Consider the following 26141-nt stretch of genomic DNA (forward strand, 5'->3'; position numbering starts at 1 on the left):
AAAGCATACATCTGACACTTGAACAACGTGACCAGCCCATCAGAGTTGTACTCTCTGCAGGAGAGTTTGAATGCTTAGCAGTTGAGTTCAAGAAAGGACTTCAGTGTCTGGTAACTTATCGTGCCAGATAATCTTCAGAATCTTCCTAAGACAATTCAAATTGAAGTGATTAAATTTCCTGGCATGGCAGACTGTCCAGGTGTCACAGGCATACAACAATGAGGTCAGCACAACAACAGTTGCATACCTTTAGTCTGGTAGTCAATCTAATACCTCTCCTCTCCCACACTTTCCTTTGGAGCCTCCTAAACACCGAGCTAGTTCTAGCCAACCTCCTTATCAATGTGTAAGCCCCTGGAAAGTGTACTGCCAAGGTTAGTGGACTCACCCACAGCACTCAAAACCTCTCCGTTTGCTGTCACTGAGGGTATGGTACTTAATGGTGGAGCCCCTGTGTTTTCTTGGTGTTAATTGCTAGGCCAAAATTAGCACAAGCAGCAAAGAATTGATCCATACTCTGCTGCACCTCAGCTTCAAAGGTTCCAATGAGTGTACAATCATCTGTGAACAAAAACATCATGCACCAGCTCTCTCTCTCTCTCTCTACTTCACTCTTGGCTTGCAACGTCTCCAATTTAAATAATTTACCATCAGATAGATCTGCTCTCACATCTCCGATCTGCACTGAGTTATTGATTTTTCCAAAAAGTGCCACAACAAGTCTGTTCGCTACCTTTATCGGTCCAGCACAAACAGGTGGTTCTGACTCACAACAATTCAAGGGGACCAAACCATCCATAAAGGCTGAGTTAATCATTTAATAAAGATTAATGAAACATTAATGGCTCCACAAGTCCCATGGTCCTGAAGACTTCCCCAATCTTCTCACAAGGTTGTCAATAGGCCCCTCCCTACCTTCAACAAAAAGTACAGCCAAAGTTTCCAACAAGGGCTCACCTGAGCCTTATTATCTCATCATGAGGACAGGGCTCCCTCTCATGCACGGCCCAAAACCCCAGAGCTCTCAACAGACTGCCAACCTCTAAACCTTATCCTCAACAGGAGGATATGATAAAAGTCACAAAAACAGGGTCCTGGATCAAAGCCTTTGTCAATAATTTGTGTATGTAATTCTAAATGCTATTATAGAAATATTACTTAAAACAACATTTAAGAAACAGGTACCTGTTAAAAGGCTGAAAACTGCTCCCACAAATACTGTTATTAATGTCCCCAAAGCACTGAGGTACAGGTAAGAGATGGAATATAGGTTATCCATTATAGGAGTTCTGGAAAAGAGACACAGAATATAGGAAAACAGTAAAGTTTACCTAAAATGCTAATCAGCTAATAGTTTTGTTTCTTTGAGCTCATGTTGTTGTATTTAGAGTTAAAAGTGGCAATAAATGAAAGGTTATGTGACCAGCACAGCGCAAATATGAACTTTTTTAGATATTTCCAATAACTGGAAACTTAAAAATCTAACATTTCTGGTACAATCCCACCAACTGTTCCAGTTTTAACATGTTTGCTTTATAGTTCTGGCCAATAAATAAATTATGTCAATAGAATTACACCATAATTTATCAACCAATAATCCTCAAGAAATCAGATGAGGTAAATCCCCAAGATTCCAAATCACCATAGTGAAGTTCCCTGAAATAAGAAGCTGTTAACTTCTCTCTCCCACCAACCCATTTGCTGAAGGGTACTTCATATAGGTTACTCATGGGAAATCCCTCACTAGCAGCCTCTGGAATAATCTGGCCTACTTTCAAATTCATATGTATTATATAATCTGATCCACCACCAATCAGATAAAGGTGAAGCCCAGAAAAGACCTACAATTTGGAATATAAAAAGAAAGATCACCAGACAGTTAAGAAAGTTAAAAATGAAAAACTTACTTATTTAAGTATTACATGCAGAAGTACATTTCATCAACTCCAAAGAGGAACAGACTCATAAGCCACTCAGTTCATAATAATGTATTTGACAATTTACATATGACGAATAATCTTACTTCTGCACACACAACTGACTTTAGCTAAAGATTACACAGATTATCTGGTGAAAAGGAGTTGCTTTTAACTTGAAATTCCCAATCAACACACTACTAGCACTTCCAAAGGATAAAACATGTACTGTTCAACTTGCCATTTAGAATTATGACTCTGAAGATAGATGTTTATCATGAAACAAAAGGATTTGTGATTTCTTCTTCTTTAAACAGTAAACTTTAAAAATATATGACAATATTTGCATTAAGACTTTTAAAATACCTTTTTAAATCACTAGTTTTCCATGATCTTAAGAATGGATGTTCTGGGAACTTAGTCCAATACAAATGTGTGCTTCTAGTTACAGTACAGTTTGCAACTGAAAGGGGTAATGGCAATGTTCTCTCAGGAGGTGGAGGATAGATATGAGCCCCAATGCCAATCCACAATGAAATGGTGAATCCAGCAATAAGACCAATAAATGAGCCCTGCAAAAGAAGAATGGTTTAAAAACAAAACAAAGAAATTCTTTTTGGAAAGGAGAGAATCTAAAAACATAACTATATGATGGACAACTGTAAAAAGTTTTTAACTTTTAAAAGATGACAGCTAATAAATAGAGAGTTATTTAAAGATATAAAAAGCACTTTCCTTGCAACAGTTCCACAGAAGTACTTTGAGGACTATCTCCACTATCTTGAGTAAACCTGCCCACAATAACTCAACTAATAAGCATCAGAGCAAGAACCTGAACCTGGGTGACTTGACTCAAATCCAAATTTCTTTCCACCAGCAGCACAAAAAAAAAATTCTAATCTTTATATAGTGTTTTAAGATTTCCAAAAAGCTTCCTGTATACAGCAATCCTGTAATCTAGGCATAATTATTCTCATTGTCTAGGTGAAGAAACTGAAGGTCAGAGAGCTCTTGTGATTTTCCCAGAGTCACACAGAAATCGTATGATTATCTCAATAGATGGAGAAAAAGTCTTTGGCAAAATACAGTAACCATTCCTAGGAATTCCTAGGAATTAGAATAGGAAATGAGGAAATAAAACTATTAGTCTTTGCAGATAATAGGATGATATACTTAGAGAATTTTGGAGAATCAATTAAAGAACTAGTTGAAATAATTAACAACTTTAACAAAGAGCAGACCTGGGGTCAAGTTTCAGTTCCAAAGATTAACTGTATCTCTGAGCCTCAGTTGTCTCATCTATAAAATGAAAGGATTAGAAAAGTTAATGCCTAAAGTCCCTCTTAGCTCTGATACCACATGATTTTCTTCATAAATATCTAAGTATCTCCTTTCTGTGTTCCATTTCTCAGAACTACTGGACAATGTTAAAAAAAATCATCATGTGAAATAGGAGTACAAAAGCAGTATATTCACATCAAAGAATAAAAATCACCAAATCTTGTCCCCGAGAAGATGTCATCATTTTCACATCTGGACCATACTCTGGCCAGCCACCAAGGATAGTTTCCCACAGTAACAATACAATGACGCTTTATCTAACAATGTAAAAGCCACTCTTCCCTCATAGGAAGACACAAGTCTATTTGCTTAATGTGGAGAAAATGAGTGATTTCTGTTGATTTTGTTACTGACAGTGTCAATTCTGCTGATAATTTTCTAATATTGAACTAGCTGGTATAAGCACTACCCGGTCATGATGTATGATCCCTGTGATATATTGCTGTAATCTCCTGGCTGTATTTTGTTTAAAATTTTTGCATCAATATTCACTAGTGAAATTGGTCTATACTTTTCTTTCTCTTTTCACCCTTCCTGATTTAGATATCAGGGCCATATTTGTTTTGTAAAAGGAATTTGGAGAACTCCTTCACCAGTTTTGCAAAATAGTTTATACGATATCAGAATTAATTGTTCTTTAAACATTTGGTAGAATTCACATGTTAATCCTTCCAGCCCTGGGTTTTTTTCTTAGAAAGTTCATTGACTACTTGTTCAATTTCTTTTCCTAAGACTAGGTTATTTAAGTATTCTATTTCCCCTTCTCTTACTCTGGGAAGGTTATATTTTGTATATATTGATCCATTTCACTTAAACAGATTTATTGAAAGAATTAGGGAAAATACTTCAAATAAATTGCTTTAATTTCCTCTTCATTGGTGTTGAATTCACCTCTTTTATTTTTGACACTGGTAATTTGGTTTTCTTTTCTTTTTTATCAAATTAACTTATGTTTTACCTATTTTGTTAGTTTTTTCATAAAGCCAGATTCTGGTTTTATTATTATTAATTCAATAGTTTTCTTTCAATTTTCTTAATCCTTCCCTTGAAATTCAGGATTTCAAATTTGATGTTTCATTACAGATATTTAATCCGGTTTTTTTTCTAGCTTTTTAGTTGCATGCCCAATTCATATCTGCTCTTTCTGTATTTTATTCATTTAAACATTTAGTGACATAAATTTTCTCTTAAGTACTTCTTTGGTTGCATCCCATAAATTTTGGTATTTTGTCTCATTGTCATTCTCTTCAATGAAGTTATTGTTTCTATGATTTATTCCTTGACCCACTTATTCTCTAGTATTAGGTGATTTACTTTCAAATTAATTTTTAATCTCTTTTTTGCACTGGCCTTTATGGAATGTAATTTTGTTACATTATTATTTGCAAAGGATGCATGTCATACTTCTGCTTTTCTGCATTTGAATGCAAAGTTTTTATGCCCTAATACATGGTCAATTTTTGTGTAGGTGCCATGTACTGCTAAGAAAAATGCATATTCCTTTTTATTCCCATTCAGTTTTCTACAGAAGTCTATCTTATTTAACTTTTCTAAAATTCTACTCAAATTCCTTAATTTCTTTCTTCTTTATTGTGGGGTTAGATTTATCTAGTTCTGAGAGGGGGAAGTTGAGGTTCCCCACTAATGAAATTTTGCCATTTCTTTCTGTAATTCACTTAGCTTCTCCTAAAAAATTTAGATGTTATACAATTTGGTGCATATATGTGCTATTACTTCATTGTCTATGGTACCTTTTAGCAAGAAATAATTTCCTTCCTTTTCTCTTAAATCTATTCTTGTTTTTACTTTGTCTGAGTTAATGATTTGCTACTGCTGCTTTTTTACTTCAGCTGAAACTGCTCCACACCTTTACTCTGTCTCTATGCTTCAAATGTGTTTTTTGTACAAAATATTCTAAGATTCTGGTTTTTAACCCATTCTATCTGCTTCCACTTTATGGGTGAATTCATCCAATTCACATTTAGAATAACTAACTGTGTATTTCCCTCCATCCTACATTTCCTTATTTATCCTTCTCTCTCCCTTTATGCCCTGTCCCTCCTCACAACCGTTTTGCTTCTGACCATCACCTGCCCCAACTTCCCTTCCCTTCTATCAGCCCTCCCCTTTCTCTTGTCACATTCCCTCTTTACTAACCTATAGCGTGACAGATTTCTACATCCAACGGAGTGTTATTTCCTCTTTGAACCAATTCTGATCAGAATAAGGCTCAAGTATTGTCCACCAACTCTCACCTTCAACTTCCCTTCCACCATAATAACTCTTTCATATCTCTTTTGAGATAATTTGCCCCATTCTAGCTCTCTTTCCTCATCTCCCAGTGCAATCTTCTTTCTCCTCCCCTTAATTTTGCCTTTTTTGAATATCATCCCATCACAGTCAACACACACTTGCACTTTCTATGTATATTTCTTCTAGTTGCCCTAACTGATAAAGTTCTTAAGAATTACAAACATCAGCTTGCAAAGTATGAATATAAACAATTTAACCCTATTGAATACTATGTTTTCTCTTTCCTGTTTACCTTTTTATGCTTCTCTTAAGTCTTATAACTAAAGATCAAATTTTTTATTCAGATGTTCTTTAAATTAGTAATGCCTGAAAATCCTCTATTTTATAAAATGTCCATTTTCCCTCCATTCAATTTTGCTGGATAGGTGAGGCTTGATTGTAATAGTAGCTCCTTTGCCTTCCAGAATGTCATATTCCAAGATCTCTAGTTCATTAATGTGAAAGCTGATAAATTTTGTGTAATCCTAACTCTGGCTCCACAATATCTGAACTGTCTATTTCAAGCTGCTTGCAATATTTTGTCCTTGGCCTGAGAGATCTGAAATTTGCCTATGATAATCTTGGAAATTTTCATTTTGGGATCTCTTTAAGGTGGTGATAGGTGGATTCTTTCAATTTCTATTTTGCCATCTTGTTCAAGGATATCATATAAGTTTTCTCTGATAATTTCTTGAAATATGATGTCCAGGCTCATTTATCATGGCTTTCAAGTAGTCTAATTCTTAAATTATCTCTTCTGAATCTATTTTCCAGGTCAGTCACTTTTCCAATGTGTAATTTCACATTTTATTCTATGTTTTGCATTCTTTTGATTTTGTTTTATCATTTCTTTATGTTGTATAAAATCAATAGCTTTCACTTGCCCAGTTCTACTTAAGAAATTATTGTCTTCAGGGAGCTTTTGTACCTCCTTTTTCATTTGGCCAATTCTGTTTTTAAGGAGTTCTTTAGTGAATTTTTGTGTATTTTTTTCCATTCCTTATGCGTCTTTTACCAAGCCATTGACTTTTTTTTATGATTCGATTGCATTATTCTCATATCTTTTCCCAATTTTTCTTCTACTTCTCATATTTGCTTTAGACAAACAAATAACTTGAGCTCTTCCACAAGTTCTCCTTGGACATGTAGCCATTTTGGACATTACTGTCCTCTTGTGCCTTGATCCTCCCTGTCACCATAGTACCTTTCTCTGTTGTCAGGTTCTTTTCTCCCTCACTTTGTGTAAAAGTGCTCTGTCCCTGGATTATAGAGGGCACTGTCCCAAGCTTGTGTAGGGGCTTGGGGCCTTTCTGCTGGTTTATATGGGAGCCAGGGTCTCTCTGCTAGTCAGTCCTGGAGTTGTGGGGAGGATCTCACTACTAGCCAACCCCAGGGGTGAAGCCTTGCCACTGGCCTGCTTGAGGGATGGTGCTTTGCTGCTGGCTAGCACTGGCAGGTGGGGGGGGTGGGAGAGGGGGACCTCGCTGGTGGCTAGCACTGTGGTTGGGAGTCTTGCTGCTGGCTTGCCCCAGGGACAGGTACCTGAGAGTTTGCCCTGGGGGCAGGACCTTACTGATATCTTGCCTCAGGGATTGGGGGCCCAGTGTTGCCCAGTGAGACACAGCTTTCCTGTTGACCCTCCTGTTGACTGGAAAGCTGCTTCATGGCTCCAAAACTGATTGTGAGACATTTTTCAAGGTTGTTTGGAGGATAATTTGGGAGGGTTCAGATGAATTCCTGCCTCATTCTACCACCTTGGCACCAGAAGCCCATGTTCTTTATGTTCAGCCATTAATTTGTCCTTATAATCTCTACCCACTAGTCAACCAAGCAACATACATTTATTGGACCCAGCTGTCCCTCTCTCTGAATCCACACAAAGTAATTCTAATCCTTTTCCCACATGATATCCCTTTAAGTCTGAAGAAGAGATTCAAACCATCAAGTCACAACATTAGCCCCTTTTCTACTGGTCTCATGCAATACTTCATGCAATTTGATCAGACTCTATCTGAACTGTTCATATAATCCTCTATTAGAAATGTCTTTAATGTTTTGTATATTGTTTCCTGCCTTTCCTCTCAAGAATTTGTGAATGTGGGCTCAGATTCAATCCAGCTCAGGCTCTGTCTAGCTGAGATTTTATCTGGCCTGCTTGTGAATACAAGTGTTAAAAATGTTTAGGCTCCTTAAGAGTCAACCTAACATGGTAAATCTTTAATAAACCTTGTTTTTCTTTGGCTTTAAGGTTTGAGTCGAATTCATTTGAGCAGGACCCAGCTCCTGCCCAGTACCCCACAAACCTCAACAAAGTGCAAGTCATGTCATCATTTCTCTGATGGCATGGTCTTCTTTGGCAATGAAGGACGAACACAATCCTGATGTTGGGTGGTGATTTTGAAGTGTTTATCTGTGTAAACTGCTGGGATGAAATTACCATTGATTGTGGACATACAATTTGCATGTCTTGCTTCTGGAAGATATCCTCTTCATCTTCATGCTGAGTTTCATGCTGGGAATTCTCCCAGCTGAAACCTCTCCAACATGGCATTGTCATGCACCCTGAAAGGAGAAGGCATGTGTGGGATACACAGGGAAGAACAGAAGCTGTTCTATGATAGGAACAAGATCCTGCTGTGTGTGACCTGCTCTAAATCAGAGTATTATGAGCACCACATTCATTGATTCATTCCTGTGGCTGCTATAGGAAAAAAATAAAGTTATATGTGACAATCTTGAACCAGCTAAAATACATTCAGAAACTTCTATTTAAAGAGGAAAAAAAGAGCCCTGCCATGGATTATCAAATGCAATGACTACAGAGATGTTTCCAAAAAAAATTTCAGAAAAAAGTTCAGGAGGATCTCACTACTAGCCAACCCCAGGGGTGAAGCCTTGCCACTGGCAAGGAAATTCAATGAGCTTCATAAAAAATTAAAGGAGACAGAGGCGATCCAAGAATGTAAAATCCTGGAGCAAAAGAAGGAGTGGCAGGCCGTGATGTCCAACCAAAGCAGATTTTTAACAGAAATATCACTGAGCTGCAGGAAAAGAGTCAGAAACCAGATGTGGAAATGTTACAGGATGTGACAGAAACAATGGAAAGGAGTTTTAGAGAGCATAATTCGAAACCTTTCATTCCAAGATTGGATACTTCTTATATCATTGTGGTAGCTGACTTTTTAAAATTCTTTCATAGATTTAAACTGCTGGAGAACTGCAATTACTATGACTTGTCTGAAGATAAAAAGAGGACAGTCATATTTATAACTGATGCCTCAGGAAAAACATCAGCTATTTACACAACTGATAATGTTAAAGCTGAGGCCACCCATGGAAGAGAGTTGCTAAGACGCTGGTCTCAGCATACAAAAGTAGACAAAGAAGGACGTACCTGTACCATCACCATTTTGAGTGGTTTCACTTTTGGGGAGAACTAATCTAAGCCTCTTCACTTCTATTCCAAAAGGAGAATGTCCAAATGGACATGCATTTAAGGTTGGGGTATTCCTGTATGATTTTGAATCTACTGTATTTAATAAACCTCTCTTTTCGTGAAAAAAAAAGAATTTATGAATGTGAACTAAAAAAAGTTATGTAAACAATTCTTTCAATATTAAAGTTACGTTCAAATCAGTAGTCATTCTAGTGTTCCATGACTCCTTCTCTGCCCCAATATCATAATTTAAGCAATCAAAACAGTAATTTTTTCTTTGGGCTGGTTAAGAAACAAATAATTTACATTCATTTAAAAAGTACACACATTTTTACTTTTACAGTATTTTATAATGAAGACATCTAGACACTAGACTTCCTTGTATATCAGTCTTACCATCACTGATAAATGGGAGTCAAAACAAATCAATGCTGAGATGCGACCATCACCAAGAAAAAGTTCAAGTTTTCAAGGCAATAGTAAGCATGCATTAAGAGCAATGCTTGGATATATCAGAAGGCGGAGTTTCTTTGAAAACTCTCATCCCAGTGGTTTCCCATTACTTTCCTTTTTAGTCTATTATACTGCATAACAATTTTCTCAGAAGAAATGTAGGAAAGGATATATAAAACATTAAAGACATTTCTATTAATAGATTCCATGAATAAACCCCAAGGACATGAAGCAGACGTACTGTCATTTCTTCCCAAAATGGTTTCGTGTTAGGAGTTTTCATCTATTATATGAGAATTTCCACTATTTTCTACTGGAAGTCAATCAGATGACCTTGCAGAGGGCTGCATACTTTAAAATGTGATCATTGCAAAAGCAAAATGTACATATATCAATACTTACAAGTGAATTGGCAAAAGGGTTTAAAATTCCCAGAGTAAACAAGCCCAAGAGAGGCCCTCCAATCATGCCAAATATGCTGAGTACTGTCTGGGACCAGAATAAAAATCACAGATTAGCTATTTTACAAACTCAAAGTAAAAATTCCCAAAGAATTCCACTTGCAGGACAAATTAACATATAAATTTTCATAGGAAACTAACTAAAATGATTACAACTAATTAAAAACTGTGAAAGCTGTGAAAAGCAGTTTTCATTTCTACATTCTAAATAACCAAAACTGACAATTCTCATTTGTTCCTCCTATGGATTCTTTACTTGTGCAGAGCAGCAAAATGTTTATGCCAGTTGGTATATAGTTTCAAGCTGTAGTCATTACGTATATTGTTTTCCTGTTCCTGCTTACTTCACTACCAGTTCATGTAAGTCTTCCTATGCTTCTCTGAACTCTCAGGCGTTTCACGTAGCAATTTTGCTTCACTATATTCATGTTAAAATTTAAATACTGATCTTTTATTAAATTTAAATTTATTTTACTTCATTATTTGTTTTATTAAAAAATCCTTACACCCTTTGCTTTTTAAAGCTTTACTCAAGTCTTTTGTTTACACATCATTACCTTTTATAAATATGGGTCCAGCAAAACTATTAACTAATTTAAAACCTATCTGGCCCATTCAAAATTTATATTTTGCTTAGGTAGCCCCATAAGCTTTAACTTTTTTAATACAGAGGAAAAAATCAGTTCAATATTCAACCAATCCACCGACCATACCTGACAGCATATACAAGATTCCACATTCATAGCTTCCCAGCTCCATTTCTGTAAAGGTGTTCTCTACAACCAAGACTGGTCTTTATAATTACAGAACATTTAATTTTATTGGGTTTTTTTAATGTGGTTTTATGCATTTTATATATTGTTAATCTGGCTCTGTTCATTTCACTTTGCATCAGCTCATGTCCTCATAATACTTTTTTTAAAGTATTTGTTCCAATTACATGTAAAGATAGTTTTCAACATTCATTTCTTGTACAATTCTAAGTTCCAAATTTTTTCTCCTTCACATCCACCCCTCCCCAAGAGAGCACGCAATCTAACAATATATGCACATATTTCCACATTAGTCATGTTGTGACAGAAGAAACAGGGGAAAAGCCACACACACAAAAAAAGTGAAAACAGTCTGTTTCCATCTGCATTCAGATCCACAGCTCTTTCTCTGGAAGTGGACAGGACTTTCCATCACGAGTCTGTTGGAATTGTCTTGGATCATTGTGTTGCTGAGAAGAGCTGAGTCTACCACAGCTGATCACTGCACAATGCTGCTGTGACTATACGCAGTGTTCTCCTGGTCCTGCTCACTTCACTCAGCAGCAGGTCATCTAAGCCTTTCCAGGTTTTTCCAAAATCTGCCTGCTCATCCTTTCTTATAGCACAATAGTATTTCATCACAATCGTACACCACAACTTGTTCAACCATTCCCTAACTGATGAGCATCCCCTCAATTTCCAGTTTTTTACCACCACATAAAGATCTGATATAAATGCTTCTGTACATGTAGGTCCCTTTTCTCTTTTTATATATCTTTGGGATATAGGCCTAGTAGTAATATTGCTAGGTCAAAGGGTACGTACAGTTTGATTACCCTTTTAGCATAGTTCCAAATTGTTCTCCAGAATGGTTGGATCAGTTCACAGCTCCACCAATAGTGCATTAGCGTCCCCATTTTCTCACATTTTGTCCAAAATTTCTACATTTCCTCTTCTGTCATATTAGCCAATCTGATAGATGTCAGACAGGTTGCTTCAGAGTTGCTTTAATTTGCATTTCTCTCAGGTTGCCTCAGAGTTGCTTTAATTTGCATTTCTCTAATTAATAGTGATTTAGAGCATTTTTTTCATATAATTACAGATAGTTTTAATTTCTTCATTTGAAAACTGCCTATTCATAATGTACTTTGATCATTTATCAATTAGAGAATGACATATTCTTATAAATTTGAAAGAGGCCTTTATCAGAAACACTGCCTGTAAGAATTGTTTCCCATCTGCAATAAGTTATAAGACGGATGACAGACACTACTAATAAAACTTCTAAAATGCTATGATTAGTAGGCTTGTTAGATTAATTTAACAAGCATTTATTAAGCCCCTACTATGTGCCAAGCACCATGCTGGGCTCTGGGGATACTCATACACATGCACAAAAATGAAACATTCACTCAAAGAGTTTAATGTCTACTGCTTTGCTTACTTTTAGGTGGCAGTCAGGATATTCATGAGTAGTCCTTCAGATGATTAACTCTGGACCTCAGTATACAAATATGAAACATGATGATGATGATGATGGTCAACATCCAAAGAGTGCTTCAACATTTACAATGTGCTTACATATATACTCTAACCTCATTTAACACCCCTGGGAGACAGGTGACATTGTTATCTCTATTCTACAATTAGGGAAGTTTTAGTCACACATACAATGCCCTTCCTGACTCTGTGCCCACTGCACACCCTAAAAGTTACATAAGGACCAAGGTAAGATAGTGGTGCAGAAGCCTGAGTTAGATAAAAGGCCTCTAACAACCCTCACCATCAACCATAGCCATTTAGGGAGTATCTCTATTGACAACTTGTGCTTAATTCCCTTAATAATTAAATTTGGGTGTTCTCCAAGAGCCTCAAGTTCTCTCTTTCTCTTCCTGCTATGTTTTTTCTTCTTGGGAGCTCATTCACTCATATACTTCCAACTACTACTTGTACATTTTACACATTTACATACATGGTTCCAATCTGATCTAAGAGAGTTTTCATACATATATCAACTTCTAGGTAGCTTCACATGATAGGCTAACAGTAGGATGTCATGCAAGTACATGCTGGATGTGAATTATCCACTGGCTATAGACCTACACCTCAGTACAGTTTCAGAGTTCCTCAAAATAGCCTAAAAAGTCCATTTCAAATCCACATGAGTAGGTAGGTTCTGGAATCCTTTGATGACCTCCACAGAGTTTATACTCTCCCAAAATCAATCCAATCAGAATGATATGAGGTATCAAGATATAACCCACTTGGTTAGTTCTGTAGTGGATACCACAAAGCAGGTAAAGAACAAAGAAGTTTTAAAGATAAATCCTGATTTTTTTTGAAAATAGCTTTGAATATTTGAGAATGATCCCTAACCACCTCAAGATATCCGCAGAAGTCTCCAATACCTTATCTACTTGGAGGCTCCCTAGAAAGCTAGAACAAACCTAAGTACAAAGTAGATTCATTATAACTCAAATTTATCTTCAACACAGTCTGATCAAAGTGTTCAACTTCACATATCAATTCCAACTTGGCTGACATCTTCAGGGGCAATGTGAAACTTAAGAAAGCTTCTCAAGGTGTTTGAATCAATCTATACTGTCTGAATCAACTAACAAGGTGACCCTGGGAATTCATAAACTGCTAAAAGTCTGGTGTTTGGGAAAGACTTTTGGGGGCTTCACTAATCCCTTCTACATACTGCATCACTGCTCTTCTATAAGGCAGTTGCAATCCATATTTAGTGCTAGTCATGAACAAACAGACAGGCAATGTAAGAAAGGATTATTTGAAAGCCAAATGTTTTTTCACTATTGGAAGAAAAATAATAAAGCTATGGAACCTCTTGATGAGTATTTCCTTTAGCAAGATGGCGAAGTAGAAAGATGCACATACACATAGCTCCGAACCCACAAACCACAGAACGGCAGAGGGGACTAACCCAGGGCGAATTCTGCACCCAGAGACCACGGAATATTGGAGCGAGGGAGATTTCTGTTCCGGAGAGACCTGCAAACCTCTCGCGGGGGGACCTTCGCGCCGGGGGACTGGGCGCCGGGGCGGGAAGAGGAGAGCAGCCCTGCCGTGGCAGCGACACCGTGGGAAAGAGATCCAGCGGCCACGCGGGTCCCCCCACTCACAGAGGGACCTGCAAACCTCTCGCAAAAGGTCCATTGCGCTGCAAACACGGTGCCCAGCCTGGACCTGCGGCGGCCACAGCGGCCGCGGCTCCGAGAGACAAAGTTCTGAGAGGGATCCGGAGGCGGGATCTTCAGCAGCTGCACGGGCCTCCCACCAACAGGTGACTGACGGGGGTAGGTGAGAGAGTCTCTTTGGCGGGTTAAGAGGGGAGCGTGGTGCCCCCATAGCTCGGGCCCCCCCGGGAGGTGGGGGCTGAGAGGCGGCTGCGGACGGGGGCTCCCCAAACGACAGGGAGCCTGGATCCATTGTGGAAGGTCTGTGTATAAACCCCCTGAGGGAATTGAGCCAGAGAGGCGGCCCTGCCCCTGACCTCAGCACCTGAGCCTAATTTAACACTGAATAACAGCCCTGCCCCCGCCAAAAATCCTAAGGCGGGAAGCAGCATTTGAATCTCAGTCCCCAAACGCTGGCTGGGAGGACCAGGAGGCGAGGTGGATGTGAGGAGAACATTCAGAGGTCAGGCCACTAGGGGGAGACAATGCCAAGAAAAGGGAAAAGAAATAAAACTATTGAAGGGTACTTTATTGGAGAAAAATCACTTCCTCCCTTCCTTTCTGATGGGGAGGAACAAGGCTTGCCATCAGGCAAAGACACAGAAATCGAGGACTCTGTGCCCCAGCCCACCCAATGGGCTCGGGCCATGGAAGAGCTCAAGAGGAATTTTGAAAATCAAGTTAGAGAGGTGGAGGAAAGACTGGGAAGGGAAATGAGAGGGATAAGGGAGAAGCATGAAAAACAGATCAGCTCCCTGCTAAAGGAGAACCAAAAAAATCTTGAAGAAATTGGCACCTTGAGAACTAGCCTAACTCAGCTGGCAAGGGAGGTGCAAGGGGCCAATGAGGAGAAGAATGCTTTCAAAAGCAGAATTAACCAAATGGAAAAGGAGATTCAAAAGCTTACTGAAGAAAATAGATCTCTCAAATCTGGAATGGTACAGATGGAAGCTTTGGACTTTTCGAGAAAGACAGATATCTCAGAACATACCGCGCAGATTCGAAAAATGGAAGATAACGTGAAATATCTTATTGGAAAAGCAACTGACCTGGAAAATAGAATCAGGAGTATTTCCTTTAAAACACTGCTCTAGGGGGCGGAGTCAAGATGGCAGAGTAGAAAGACTCATATACTCTAGCGCTTCCCCCACAGCCCACAAAATACCTGTAAAAAATGACTCTCAACAAATTCTAGAACAGCAGAAGCCACAGAACAACAGAGTGAAAGAGGTTTCCAGCCAAAGGTAACCTGGAAGCCTGACAGGAAAGGTCTATCTCACGGGATGCTGAGTGGAGTGGAGCCCAGCCTTGGCCACGCAGTACTGGGAGGAAGAGGACCTGAATGGACCTCTGGGGCAGAATTCAAAGCAGGGAGGGTCTCAAATTCCTCAACCCACAAGTGACAAAAGAAAGCTCCAAAAGTCAGTGTGGGAGGTCTTTCCCAGCTGGGAGAGAGGGGAACAGGGTTCCCCTAGCACTGGCCCTAGGCAGTGGCAGCAGTGGGTAGCTGGTGGCTGTGGTGGCACTTGGAAGCAGCCTGGGTCCACTGTCCTGGCGGTTTAGCTTAAAGCCTCTGACAGAATTGAGCAGCTGATCTGAACCTCAGCCCTCAGTGGCAGCCCTGCTCCCACCGAACACTCCTGGGGGAATTGAGCAGCTGATCTGAATCTCAACCTTGAGCATGGTACTAGGGAAAGAAGGTGCACTGCGACCCTCCTCTTGATAAAGGATTCAAATGTCAAGTAACTGGCTGGGAAAATGCCCAAAAAAGGGGGGAAAATAAGACCATAAAAGGTTACTTTCTTGGTGAACAGGTATTTCCTTCCATCCTTTCAGATGAGGAAGAATAAAGCATACTGTCAGAGGAAGTCAAGGCTTCTGCATCCAGTACCTCCAAAATTAATATACACTGGACCCAAGCCATGGGAGAGCTTGAAAAGTGAGTCAGCAGCTTGCTAAAGGAAACCCAAAAAAATGCTGAGGAAAATAACACCTTTAAAAATAGGCTAACTCAATTGGAAAAAGAGGTCCAAAAAGCCAATGAGGAGTAAAATGCTTCAGAAAACAGAATTAGCCTAATGGAAAATGAAATTCAAAAGCTCATTAAAGAAAATAGTTCTTTAAAAATGAGAGTGGAATTCAGGGAAGCTGATGACTATGAGATAAACCAAGAAGTTAGAAAACAAAACTAAAAGTTTGAAAAAATAGAAGATAATGTGAAACATTTCATTGGAGAAACAAACGACCTGGAAAATAGATCCAGGAGAAACAATTTAAAAATTATGGGACTACCTGAAAGCCATGATCAAAAAAAGAGCCTAGATATCATCTTCCATGAAATTATCAAGGAAAACTGCCCTGATATTCTAGAACCAGAGGGCAAAATAAATATTGAAAGAATCCACCAATCACCTTCTGAAAGAGAACCAAAAAGAGAAACTTTTAGGAACATTGTGGCCAAATTTCAGAGTTCCCAGGTCAAAGAGAAAATATTGCAAGCAGCAAGAAAGAAACAATTCGAGTATTATGGAAATACAATCAGGATAACACAGAATCTGGCAGCTTCTACACTAAGAGACTGAAGGGCTTGGAATATGATATTCCAGAGGTCAAAGAAGACAGGATTAAAACCAAGAATCCAGCAAAACTGAGTATAATACTTCAAGGGATAAAATTCAATGATATAAAGGACTTTCAAGCATTCTTGTTGTAAAGATCAGAGCTGAATAGAAAATTTGACTTTCAGATACAGGAATCAAGAGAAACATGAAAAGGTAAAAAGGAAAGAGAAGCCGTAAGGAACTCATTAAAGTTGAACTGTTTACATTCCTACATGAAAAGATTGACTCATGAGACCTTTATCAGTATTAGGGTACTTAGAGGGAATATACATACATATATGTTGGTGTGTATGGATATGTATGTATGTGTATATTATATATGTGTAGGTGTGTATATGTGTGTATGTATATGTGTATATATACACACACGTAAGACAGAACAGGGTGAGCTGAATATGATGAGAGAATAACTAAAAAAAATTACTGTTGAATGGAATGTGCTAGGAGTAAGAGAAAGGGAGAGGTAGAATGTAGCAAATCATCTCACATAAAAGAAAGAAAAAAGAGCTTTTACAATGGAGGGGAAGAGAGAGGAGATGAAAGAAAATAATTGAGTCTTACTCTCATGGGATTTGGCTTAAGGAGGGAAGAACACATACTTAATTGGATATGGAAATCTATTTTACCCTGCAGGAAGGCAAGAGGGAAGGGGATAGGAAAAGAAAGATAATAGAAGGGACAGCAAATTGGGGAAAAGGATAATCATAAGCAAACACTATTGTGGGAGGACAGGTCAAGGGAGAGAATGGAATAAATGAAGGGCAGGATAGGACAGAGGGAAATGTGGTTAGTCTTTAACAACATAAGTATTATGGAAGTGCTTTGCATTGTTACACATGTATGACCTAAATTGAATTGCTTGTTTTCTCAATGAGAGTGAGTGGAGAGGGAGAGAATATGGAACTCAAAGCTTCAAGAATGAATGTTTAAAATTGTTTTAGCATGCAACTGGAAATTATGCTATACAGGCAATGGAGTATAGAAATCTATTTTGCCCCACTGTAAAACAGAAGGGAAGGGGGATGGAAGAAGGGTGGGTAATAGAAGGGAGGACGGACTGGAGGAAGGGGTGGATGGGGTACATGCTGTCCTGGGGTGGAGGGTGGGGAGAGATGGGGAGAAAATTTTGAATTCAAATTCTTATGGAAGTGAATGTTAAGAACTGAAAAATAAATAAATTATATATTTAAAAAAATAAAATAATCTTCCTTAAGAAAAAAACCCACTGCTCTATTACTTATGATAGAACTGGAAAAGGAAAACCATAGTGTATTTTTAGCCCACCATGTGGGTCAAAAGTGATTCTGAACTCACAGTTGAATAATCATCTAGTGAAATCTAACATTCATGGTTAGCACTAAGACAGAAATGCAATTACCCTGCCTAGGAGTAATCATACAACTTATAATAGTAATTAAGCAAGTCCACAAAAGGGATATTTGTTGAATTAAAATAAAAAATTACTCTGTACAAAAGAAAAAACACTCATTTTTAAGGTAAAATTTCAATGTTAGTGGAACAACCTTTATTTTAGATTATCCTATGTGAGTAGGTGGTATAGAAAATACATAGCCCAGAACAGGGATGGGGAACCAGGATTCAGTCAAAGGGCTGCCATTAAGGACCTAGAGGGCCACATGTGACCTAGAGGGTGCAGGTTCCCCACCCATGGACCAGAATATTTAGTTGCTTACCAGGTTTGGGCATAATAGATCTACTATGAATTTCATTTTGGCTATAAACTGCATCTTCCCAAAATTTGGGGTGCAAATTAATCACTCTCATTCCCACAAGCCAGTTCAATTCTATATATTCATAAGAAGTGAAGGCCATCATGAAGTGAAAATCAGAAATAACTAGGAAGCAAGTAGGTGGAGTAGAGAAAGGTACTGATACCTGTAAAACAGCCTATGAGCTTCAGATACAAAGGAAGCAAATCCCTAGTCTCAAATTGCTCCACCTAAAAATTCATTTTATTGATGCTCAATAATCAAGAGAGATTTTTACTTAGTATTCTAGAGATAGAGGTTTATGACTCATTCTACATTTTTGCCTTATTTGGAGTTATTCCTCTGACAATCCATAAATTGCGTTTTTCCAACTTTCTGAAGTCTTTGAAATCTAAAACTCAATTTAATCCTTCAGTGAAAAAAAAAAGGACATTAAATGAAATAGGATTTTCAAGTGCTCCTGATGAAAAAAAAACAGACCTGAAAAGAAAATATGACTTCCAAAAACAAGACTCAAGAGAAGCATAAAAAGGCAAACAGGAAAGAGAAATCATAAGGGTTAGAATACTCTAAACTGTTTTTACATTCCCACATGAGTAGATGGTGCTTTTAATTCCTAAGAATTTTATCATTAGTATGACATTTAGAAGGAGGACGTGAGTTTGAGTGGAATAGGATGGGAGATCTAAAAAAAATGAAATTAAGGGGTAAGAAAGAGGAATACACTAGGGAAAGGTAGAATGAGGTAAATTATCTCACAAGGAAGAGGTGACAAGGAGCTTATATATACAGTGGAAGGAAGAAGGGTGTTGGGGAGCACTCCTCATCTTGAAGGGAGGGTGTATTGGGGGAGGCAGTATCAGAAGGAAATTACTTTTGGGGATGGACAGGGTAAAAGGAGAGAGAGCAGGATAAATGAGGGATATACAATGGAGGGAAATACACAGTAATTATAATTGTGAAAAAAATGTTACAGCAAGTTTCTCTGCTAAGGCCTAATTTCTTAAATGCATGAAGAACTGAATCAAATTTATAATAATACAAGTCATTTCCCAAATGATAAATGGTCAAAGGCTATGAACAGGCAGTGTTCAGATGAAGAAGTCAAACCTATCTGTAGTTACATCTTTTAAAATGCTCTAAATCAAAAGCAACTTTGAGGTACCATCCCACACCTATCACACAGAATGTAACAGAAAAGGAAAATCATAAATGTTGAAGGGGGATGTGGAAAAATGGAGATACAGAAGTACTGTGGAGGTGGTGGAGTTGTGAACTGATCCAACCGTTCTGGAGACCAATTTGGAACTATGCCCAAAGAGCTATCAAACTGTGCCTACCTTTTGATCAGCAATGCCTCTACTAGGTCTATATCCAAAAAGTTCAAAGGAAAAGGAAAAGGACCTAGTTTTAATTTATAGCAACTCTTTTTGTGGTTGAAAAGAATTGAAAAATTGAGCAGATGCCCATCAACTGTAGAATGCTGAACAAGTTGTAGTATATGATTGTGATGGAATATTATTGTGCTATAAGAAATGACAAGCAGGATGCTCTCAGAAAAACTTGGAAAGACTTATGTGAAGTGATGCAAAGTGAAATGACAATAGTGTACACAGTAATAAGAATATTATAAGATAATTAACTGTGAATGACTTAGCTTTTCTTAATCATACAACAATAATTCTAAGACAATTCCAAAGGGCTCATGATGAAAAATGCTATCCACCTCCAGAGGAAGAACTGATGGAGTCTGAGTGTAGATTGAAGCATACTTTTTAAAATTTTATTTTTCTTTCTTATTACTTTTTGTGTGTTGTTTTACAACATCACTAAAATGGAAATATATTTTTCATGGCTGTACATGTATAATCTATAACAAACTGCTTGCCATCTCAGAGAGAGGGGAAAAGAAGGAAGGGAGGGAGATAATTTGGAACTCAAATTTTTTTAAAACAAATGTTAAAAATTGTTTTTACATGTAGTTAGGAAAAATATTTATTTTTTTAAAGTATTCAAAATCTCTTTATAAAGTGTTCCTGAATTTAAAGGAGCTAATTACTTCCCTCTGCCTATCCAGCCTAGGTATGAAATTCTAATCCTTTCTTCTAAGCTATGCATCCTAACTGCATGCTTGTTTCCTTTCACCAATAAATGGATAGCAACATGCTATGCTCCACTGACATATTAGTTTAATGTGTCTTTTTTAAATGTGTACATACTGATATCTGTCAGGTGCTAGCTTCTAGAAAGAATGAGCTAGTCTATGTTATTCCAACTGTAAGAGCCTAACCAAGATCCCACACATTATTAGGTACTTAATAAATACGTTTTATTGCTGATATACAGGTAGAAAATGGTATAAAAGGCCAGTCCCAGACTATAATCCATGGACACAGGGAACTGTTCCATAGATGCTCTATTTTTACTATTTCTAAATCAAAAAGTATGCTTGGGAATGTGTTCTATTTACCAGAGTGCTTTCCATTTATGAGTGCAGCTAGAAGCTAGAATTTTGAAATATAATTCAGGTTCAAAATTCAGGTAATTATATCTACCTAACACTTGTTCTTATATATAACTACCAATCTACGTTACCTCTAACAGATCTCCCATTAGTGATGCCAAAGCAGCCATCCCAATGCAAAGTATTCCATAGAACAGACCTAGACAAATATGTTAAAAAAAAAAAAACTGTCAACTTATATACCAGTTGGAGACTCTCAACCAACTAAATGTATGACATCTCTCTGACAAAGCAGACAGAAACTCTGGGGTGAAGAACGGACAAACTATTAGTGAAGCACATGTGGCAACAGCCTTTTCAGTAAGTCTTTAATTTAAAAATCATAAACCTAAAAGCTAGTTCTTAATCCAACCTTGAAAGAAATTTATGTTTACAGGTTCAGTTTACCAGTATGACTGTCAAAATTAAAACACCATTTTACACCACAAAATGGAAACAACCTGCTCAGTGTTGTTGTTGTCGATGTTCAGACCACAACTATCCAAGGAGTTTTCTTGGCAAAGATTTCCTTCTCCAGTAGGTCCTTTCAGCAAGCAAACAGAGGTTAAGTGACTTCCGCAGGGCCACAAAGCTAGAAAGTGTCAGAGCCTGGATTTGAACTCAGGTCTTTCTGAATACAGTTAAGGGTGGAGGAGAAAGGACACAGGCAGGTAGACAGCTCTAGGATTGTGAGTGTTTGCTTGTGGGAAGGCCGGGGAGGGGGAGCGGGGAGGGAACAGGGGAAAGCTTGGGAATGGCATTGTCCCCTGTAGTGCTAATATGTATTGATTTCTTGGTTATTATGATGGATCTTGCTTTCTGGTGTTGGGATTTGGCTTTCCAGTGTCTGAATAAATGTTTTTCTTCTATTTTCTATTATGGAGAGTGTGTTAAGACTTTGAGATTCAGAACTACACTAGCATATTCACAGTTGCTGCTGGAGCTGTGAATACTGCCTTGGTGATACAATTAGTTATTAATTGCAATTAATTAAATTTTTTATTTTTAAATTAAACTTTTTTATTTTGAAAGTCTGAATTTTCAATATAAAGTGAAATGAAGAAATCCAATATGTGAACAAGATGTCTTTATAGCAATTATCATGTGTGGCTTCCTGCTAGCTGGGAAGCATCTCATGTCAGCAACCTCCAGACCAGCGACCAAGCATCCCTCTCACCCCTGGCAGGAATTAATCTATTCAGCTTTGGCTCTCTGAGATTTCCTGATTATGTGAGAGTCCAAATTCATCTAATCTACTCTATCTAGCTGGCTCCAGATCATATTTCATGCCAACCACCCCAGACATCTCAACATATTACCATCTGTCCTACTAACATGAACACCCCACTTACTCTGAGAACTATGGAATGAAGCCAGTCCTACTGGAAAGGATAGCCATCTGATCTCAGTTACCATCTGTGACTTCCCAGACCAAAATTCTACTTCTGGGCCACCACTCCCTATCTGTGTTGTCCCTCCACTGGACTCTAAAGCTACTTGAGAATAGAGGCCATGTCACTTGCTGTTGTACCTCACCTACTTTGTGTAAACGCCTTTTCTTTCAGTCAGTCAGTTCTCACTGTGCTCTTACTCAAGACAGGAGATGAGATTTTCCCCCCACCCCCAACTGTCTTTTTTCAGAAGAATCTCATTAGGGTACAGGATATGAAGGGTCCTAAGTTCCTAAGAGCCCTACGTACTATTAACTCAAAGACATATCAACAGTATATTGTACTCCTATATCTTCAATTTACATACCAGAACACCCTGAAATTAGCATTAAACCAAGTCAGTGGAATAAAGGGACAAAAAGAATCCCTTTATCTTACAGTATAAGCTGAAACATCAATTAAACTTAGAAGAATCAAGGTGATTGATGACTAAGTAGTTTCACTTTTGTCCAAAAAGGGGTCCTACTTTCCTGAATATTTACTGCTGAAACAGAGCTACCCCTCTAAGGATGGAAATTTTCAATTATCTTTAAGCCCAATCTCAATGAAATGATGTGAGAAATATAAAGTCTTCAGTATGTACTTACTTGTTCCTTTAGAAAATAAAGATAAAGTCTTTTGTGAAGGTGAATTTAAATGAGGTTTGATGAGATCTTCTACAGTTACAGCCGCTAAAGCATTGATACTGGAGGATACTGTGCTATGGGTACAAAAAAATTAAAAATATATGGTTAACTGAAATCACAATGAATTAAAAGCTAAGAAAGAGAAAACAAAAAATAAATCAAATAGCTAATAATTTGCCACTGATATGCTACCTCATAGAAACAGGGATGGGACCTGTGATTTCAAAGATATAAGAAACTCCCAGATGAGTAAATTCCTTCAATCAATACAGGTTGGCACCTTTTTTAACAGTCTTAAGAGAGGTGCCTAGAACACTGAGAGGCTAAGGGATCTGCTGAGGGTCACAGAGACACAATGTATCCCAGGCCTTCCTGGCTTCAAGGTCAGTTCTTTATTCACCACACCACAGTTCAAGGCAAGAATAGCCCATAAATAGGTTTTTTTTTTTAATGATTATAGCTTTTTAAAAGTTCTTTCCTCATTTTTTAAAAAGCAATGCTAATTTTAGCAACTTATTTTCACCTTTAGCTGTGCTGATAACAAATGTTTTAGTTACATCAACTTTTAGAAAGTTAAAAGGTCTAATTCTTCTCTACAACATTATTAATGTGAAAATATGTTTAATATGAATGTATATGTATATGTATATATAGAGCCTATATCAGATTGCATGCCATCTTGGGAAGAGAAGAGGGGAGGGAGAGAAAATTTCAACCTCAAAAGCTTATGGAACTGAATGTTGTAAACTAAAAATAAATATTTTTTTTGAAAAGTTGACATGTGCAGTGGATAAAGAACTGGTAAAAAAAAAAAAACTGGATAAAGAACCCCATGTGTGAATGAAATCTGCCATCTACATTTTTAAACTAACTAGGGAAAAAAAGTAAGTTTTAAGGGAAAAAAACAGTTCCATATATGTTTTGCCTACCACTGCAAAATCCTATATTTGGGTATAAATACATTGTTTTAGCAAGTAAATTAGGGGTGTTCATTAGAAAGGATAATGACCTAGAAGTCAGGAGGCCTGGGTTCTATCCCCAGCTTTAGCCTAAATCCCATAATTTTGTGTCTCATGTTTCTTCATGAGATGATAACAATTGTCCTATGTGCCTCATGGGGTTGTTCTAAGAATCACAGGAACTTCACTTAGGAGGACGGTGGGTGCAATTCTGAAAGGAGTCAGCATGGCCACTGCAAACAGGAGGGCTACTACAGAAATCTGCTGAGGGAAGGGCTTTGTGGCCATGAGCCTCAAGGAGAAAGAAATACTACGAGGAAAATAATGCAATGCGGGGTAGGGAAAGCTCAGCAGGAACCACGATTCCCTCCTCTGTCTAAAATCAGGCCTCTGAACATTCTGACATGAACAGTTGCTCCAAATTACGCCTATCTCCTCTTCTGTAACCTGACACTCCACACCCTGACCCTCTTTGCACTCTAGATTCACTTGATACACTCATACCCCTACCCCTCTCCTCCTCAAACTAAACTGACACTTAAAATGGGGTCATCATTTTCTTACAGACTATCTACCAAACCCACCAACCTCAGCCCTACTGAAATTCTCTAGCCTAACGCAACCATTAACTCAATAAAAACCATACTATCTAGACTCAATTACTACCAAAGGGTCTTCTTTATTAATGTCACCATCTACCGGAACATCAAGATATTTCCTTAAAATGCTATTAAATGTAGATAGTATTCTTTGCAACAACCTGAATAAGTAAACTTTAGCGATTTTCTTAAAAATATTTGAACTTGGCCTGTACATCTAAACTTCACCTACTATCCATGAGACAGTTCCAAGAAATCAAACAATCAGCATTTACTAAGTGTTGATTTACTCTGTGCCAGAAACTAAGCTAAGAGCTAAGATACAAAACAGAACCTACAAGATAAATACAGAGGAGATGGAAGAACCCTCAGAGACGATGGTTCTCTGACTGGCAAAGGTTTCTTGCACAGCAACTGAATTTTAACAGAAGTCAGGGGTTTCTGAGGGAAAGGCAAGGAAGACTATTCTAAGCACTGGGATACTCAGGAAAACTCATGAAGACACGAGGAGTTCAGAAAGCAAGCCAAGCTGGCATGGAGGGGAAGAAATGAAGGGATCCAGTTGTGATGAGCTGTTTCCATTGGATCCTGGAGGTAATGTGGAATCACTAGAGTTTAAGGAGAGGGAGGTGGCATGGTCAGAATTAGACTTTTTGACTTTGGCAGCTGCATGAAGGATGGAGTGAAGTAAGGAGAGATTGGAGACCAGGAGAACAATTAAGAGGTTACAGAAATATTCCAGGTAACAAGTGAGAGGACTTGAATGAGGGTAGCAACAGGTTCTACAGAAGAAGTGTTACATGTTAAATGTTAAGATCTGGCAACAACAGAATGTATGAGGAGTCAAGAATGACATGGAGATTTCAAACTGGGTAACTACAAGAATGTCGAAATCCTCGAAAAAGGGAAGTTTGGCAGTTCTAGGGGAAAGATAATGTTGTGTACATGTGAGTTTGAGATACCTATGGGGCACTCAATTTGAAATGTTCAGTAGGTTGCTGGTGATATGGGAATGGAGCTGGAGAGAAAGAGACTAAGGCTAGAAAGAGACAGATGATGATGGTAATAATAGTTGTGTGGCATTTAAATGCTTGCAAAGTCCTTTACAAGTATCTCACAAGAACCCTGGAAGGGAGGTGCTATTATCATCCCCATTTTACAAATGAGGAAAAGTAAGGCAGGCAGAGACAAAAATGTCTTGCCCAGGGCCCCACAGCTAATAACTGCCTGAGGCCAGATATGAACTTACTTCTAGCTCACTCGAGTTCTAGGGCTCTATTTAGTGTGCCATTCATATGTAAAGAAATGATCATTAAAATAATGAAAGTTAGGAACCAAGGAATAGAGTGAGAAAAAAGAAGGCCTAAGACAAACCCTTGGGCTATATCCACAATTAGTGGGCAAGAGAGAAAACAAAATTCCAACAAAAGTCTATCAAATAAGGGGTAAAATGGTTAAATATTAGTTATGTTTATCAATTTTGCAGCTGGAGTTAGCTAGGTAGCATAGGGCTTAGAGTGATAAACTTGGAGTCAGGAGGACCTGAGTTCAAATATTGCCTCAAACACTAGGTAATCTTTAACCTCTCTCAGCCTCAGTTATCTTCATATGTAAAATGGGGGGGGGGGGGAATAAAAATCAGGTTTAAAAATTAAATTATATATTTTTTTCAGTCAGCAAAAATCACCTTCTCTCTCTCCCAGCCCAGCTCCAAATGCGAGTGAAATAAAAATAAAAGCCTCTCTAGTGCAGCAGACACTGTTTCTGCGCCTCTGTCAGGAGACCCTCTATAAACGCGTAGCTG

The 26141-nt window shown here is 38.1% G+C and overlaps 1 protein-coding gene across 3 annotated transcripts in view; it reads right to left on the reverse strand.

The window, feature by feature from the left end:
- The window catches only part of LOC140534553 (sodium-coupled monocarboxylate transporter 1-like), an 87272-nt gene that overhangs the window by 8967 nt on the left and 52164 nt on the right, over positions 1 to 26141 (reverse strand). For all 3 annotated transcript variants that reach the window (XM_072655703.1, XM_072655701.1, XM_072655700.1), the window contains 5 exons: positions 22741 to 22853; positions 20795 to 20862; positions 9841 to 9927; positions 2283 to 2488; positions 1186 to 1289 (listed from right to left, as the gene is read on the reverse strand). In XM_072655703.1, the coding sequence (XP_072511804.1) occupies positions 1186 to 1289; positions 2283 to 2488; positions 9841 to 9927; positions 20795 to 20862; positions 22741 to 22853 (578 nt within the window). The remainder of the gene's footprint in view (positions 1 to 1185; positions 1290 to 2282; positions 2489 to 9840; positions 9928 to 20794; positions 20863 to 22740; positions 22854 to 26141) is intronic.

This window comes from Notamacropus eugenii, chromosome 3, assembly GCF_028372415.1.
Source record: "Notamacropus eugenii isolate mMacEug1 chromosome 3, mMacEug1.pri_v2, whole genome shotgun sequence".
In the NCBI taxonomy this organism is placed as follows: domain Eukaryota; kingdom Metazoa; phylum Chordata; class Mammalia; order Diprotodontia; family Macropodidae; genus Notamacropus; species Notamacropus eugenii.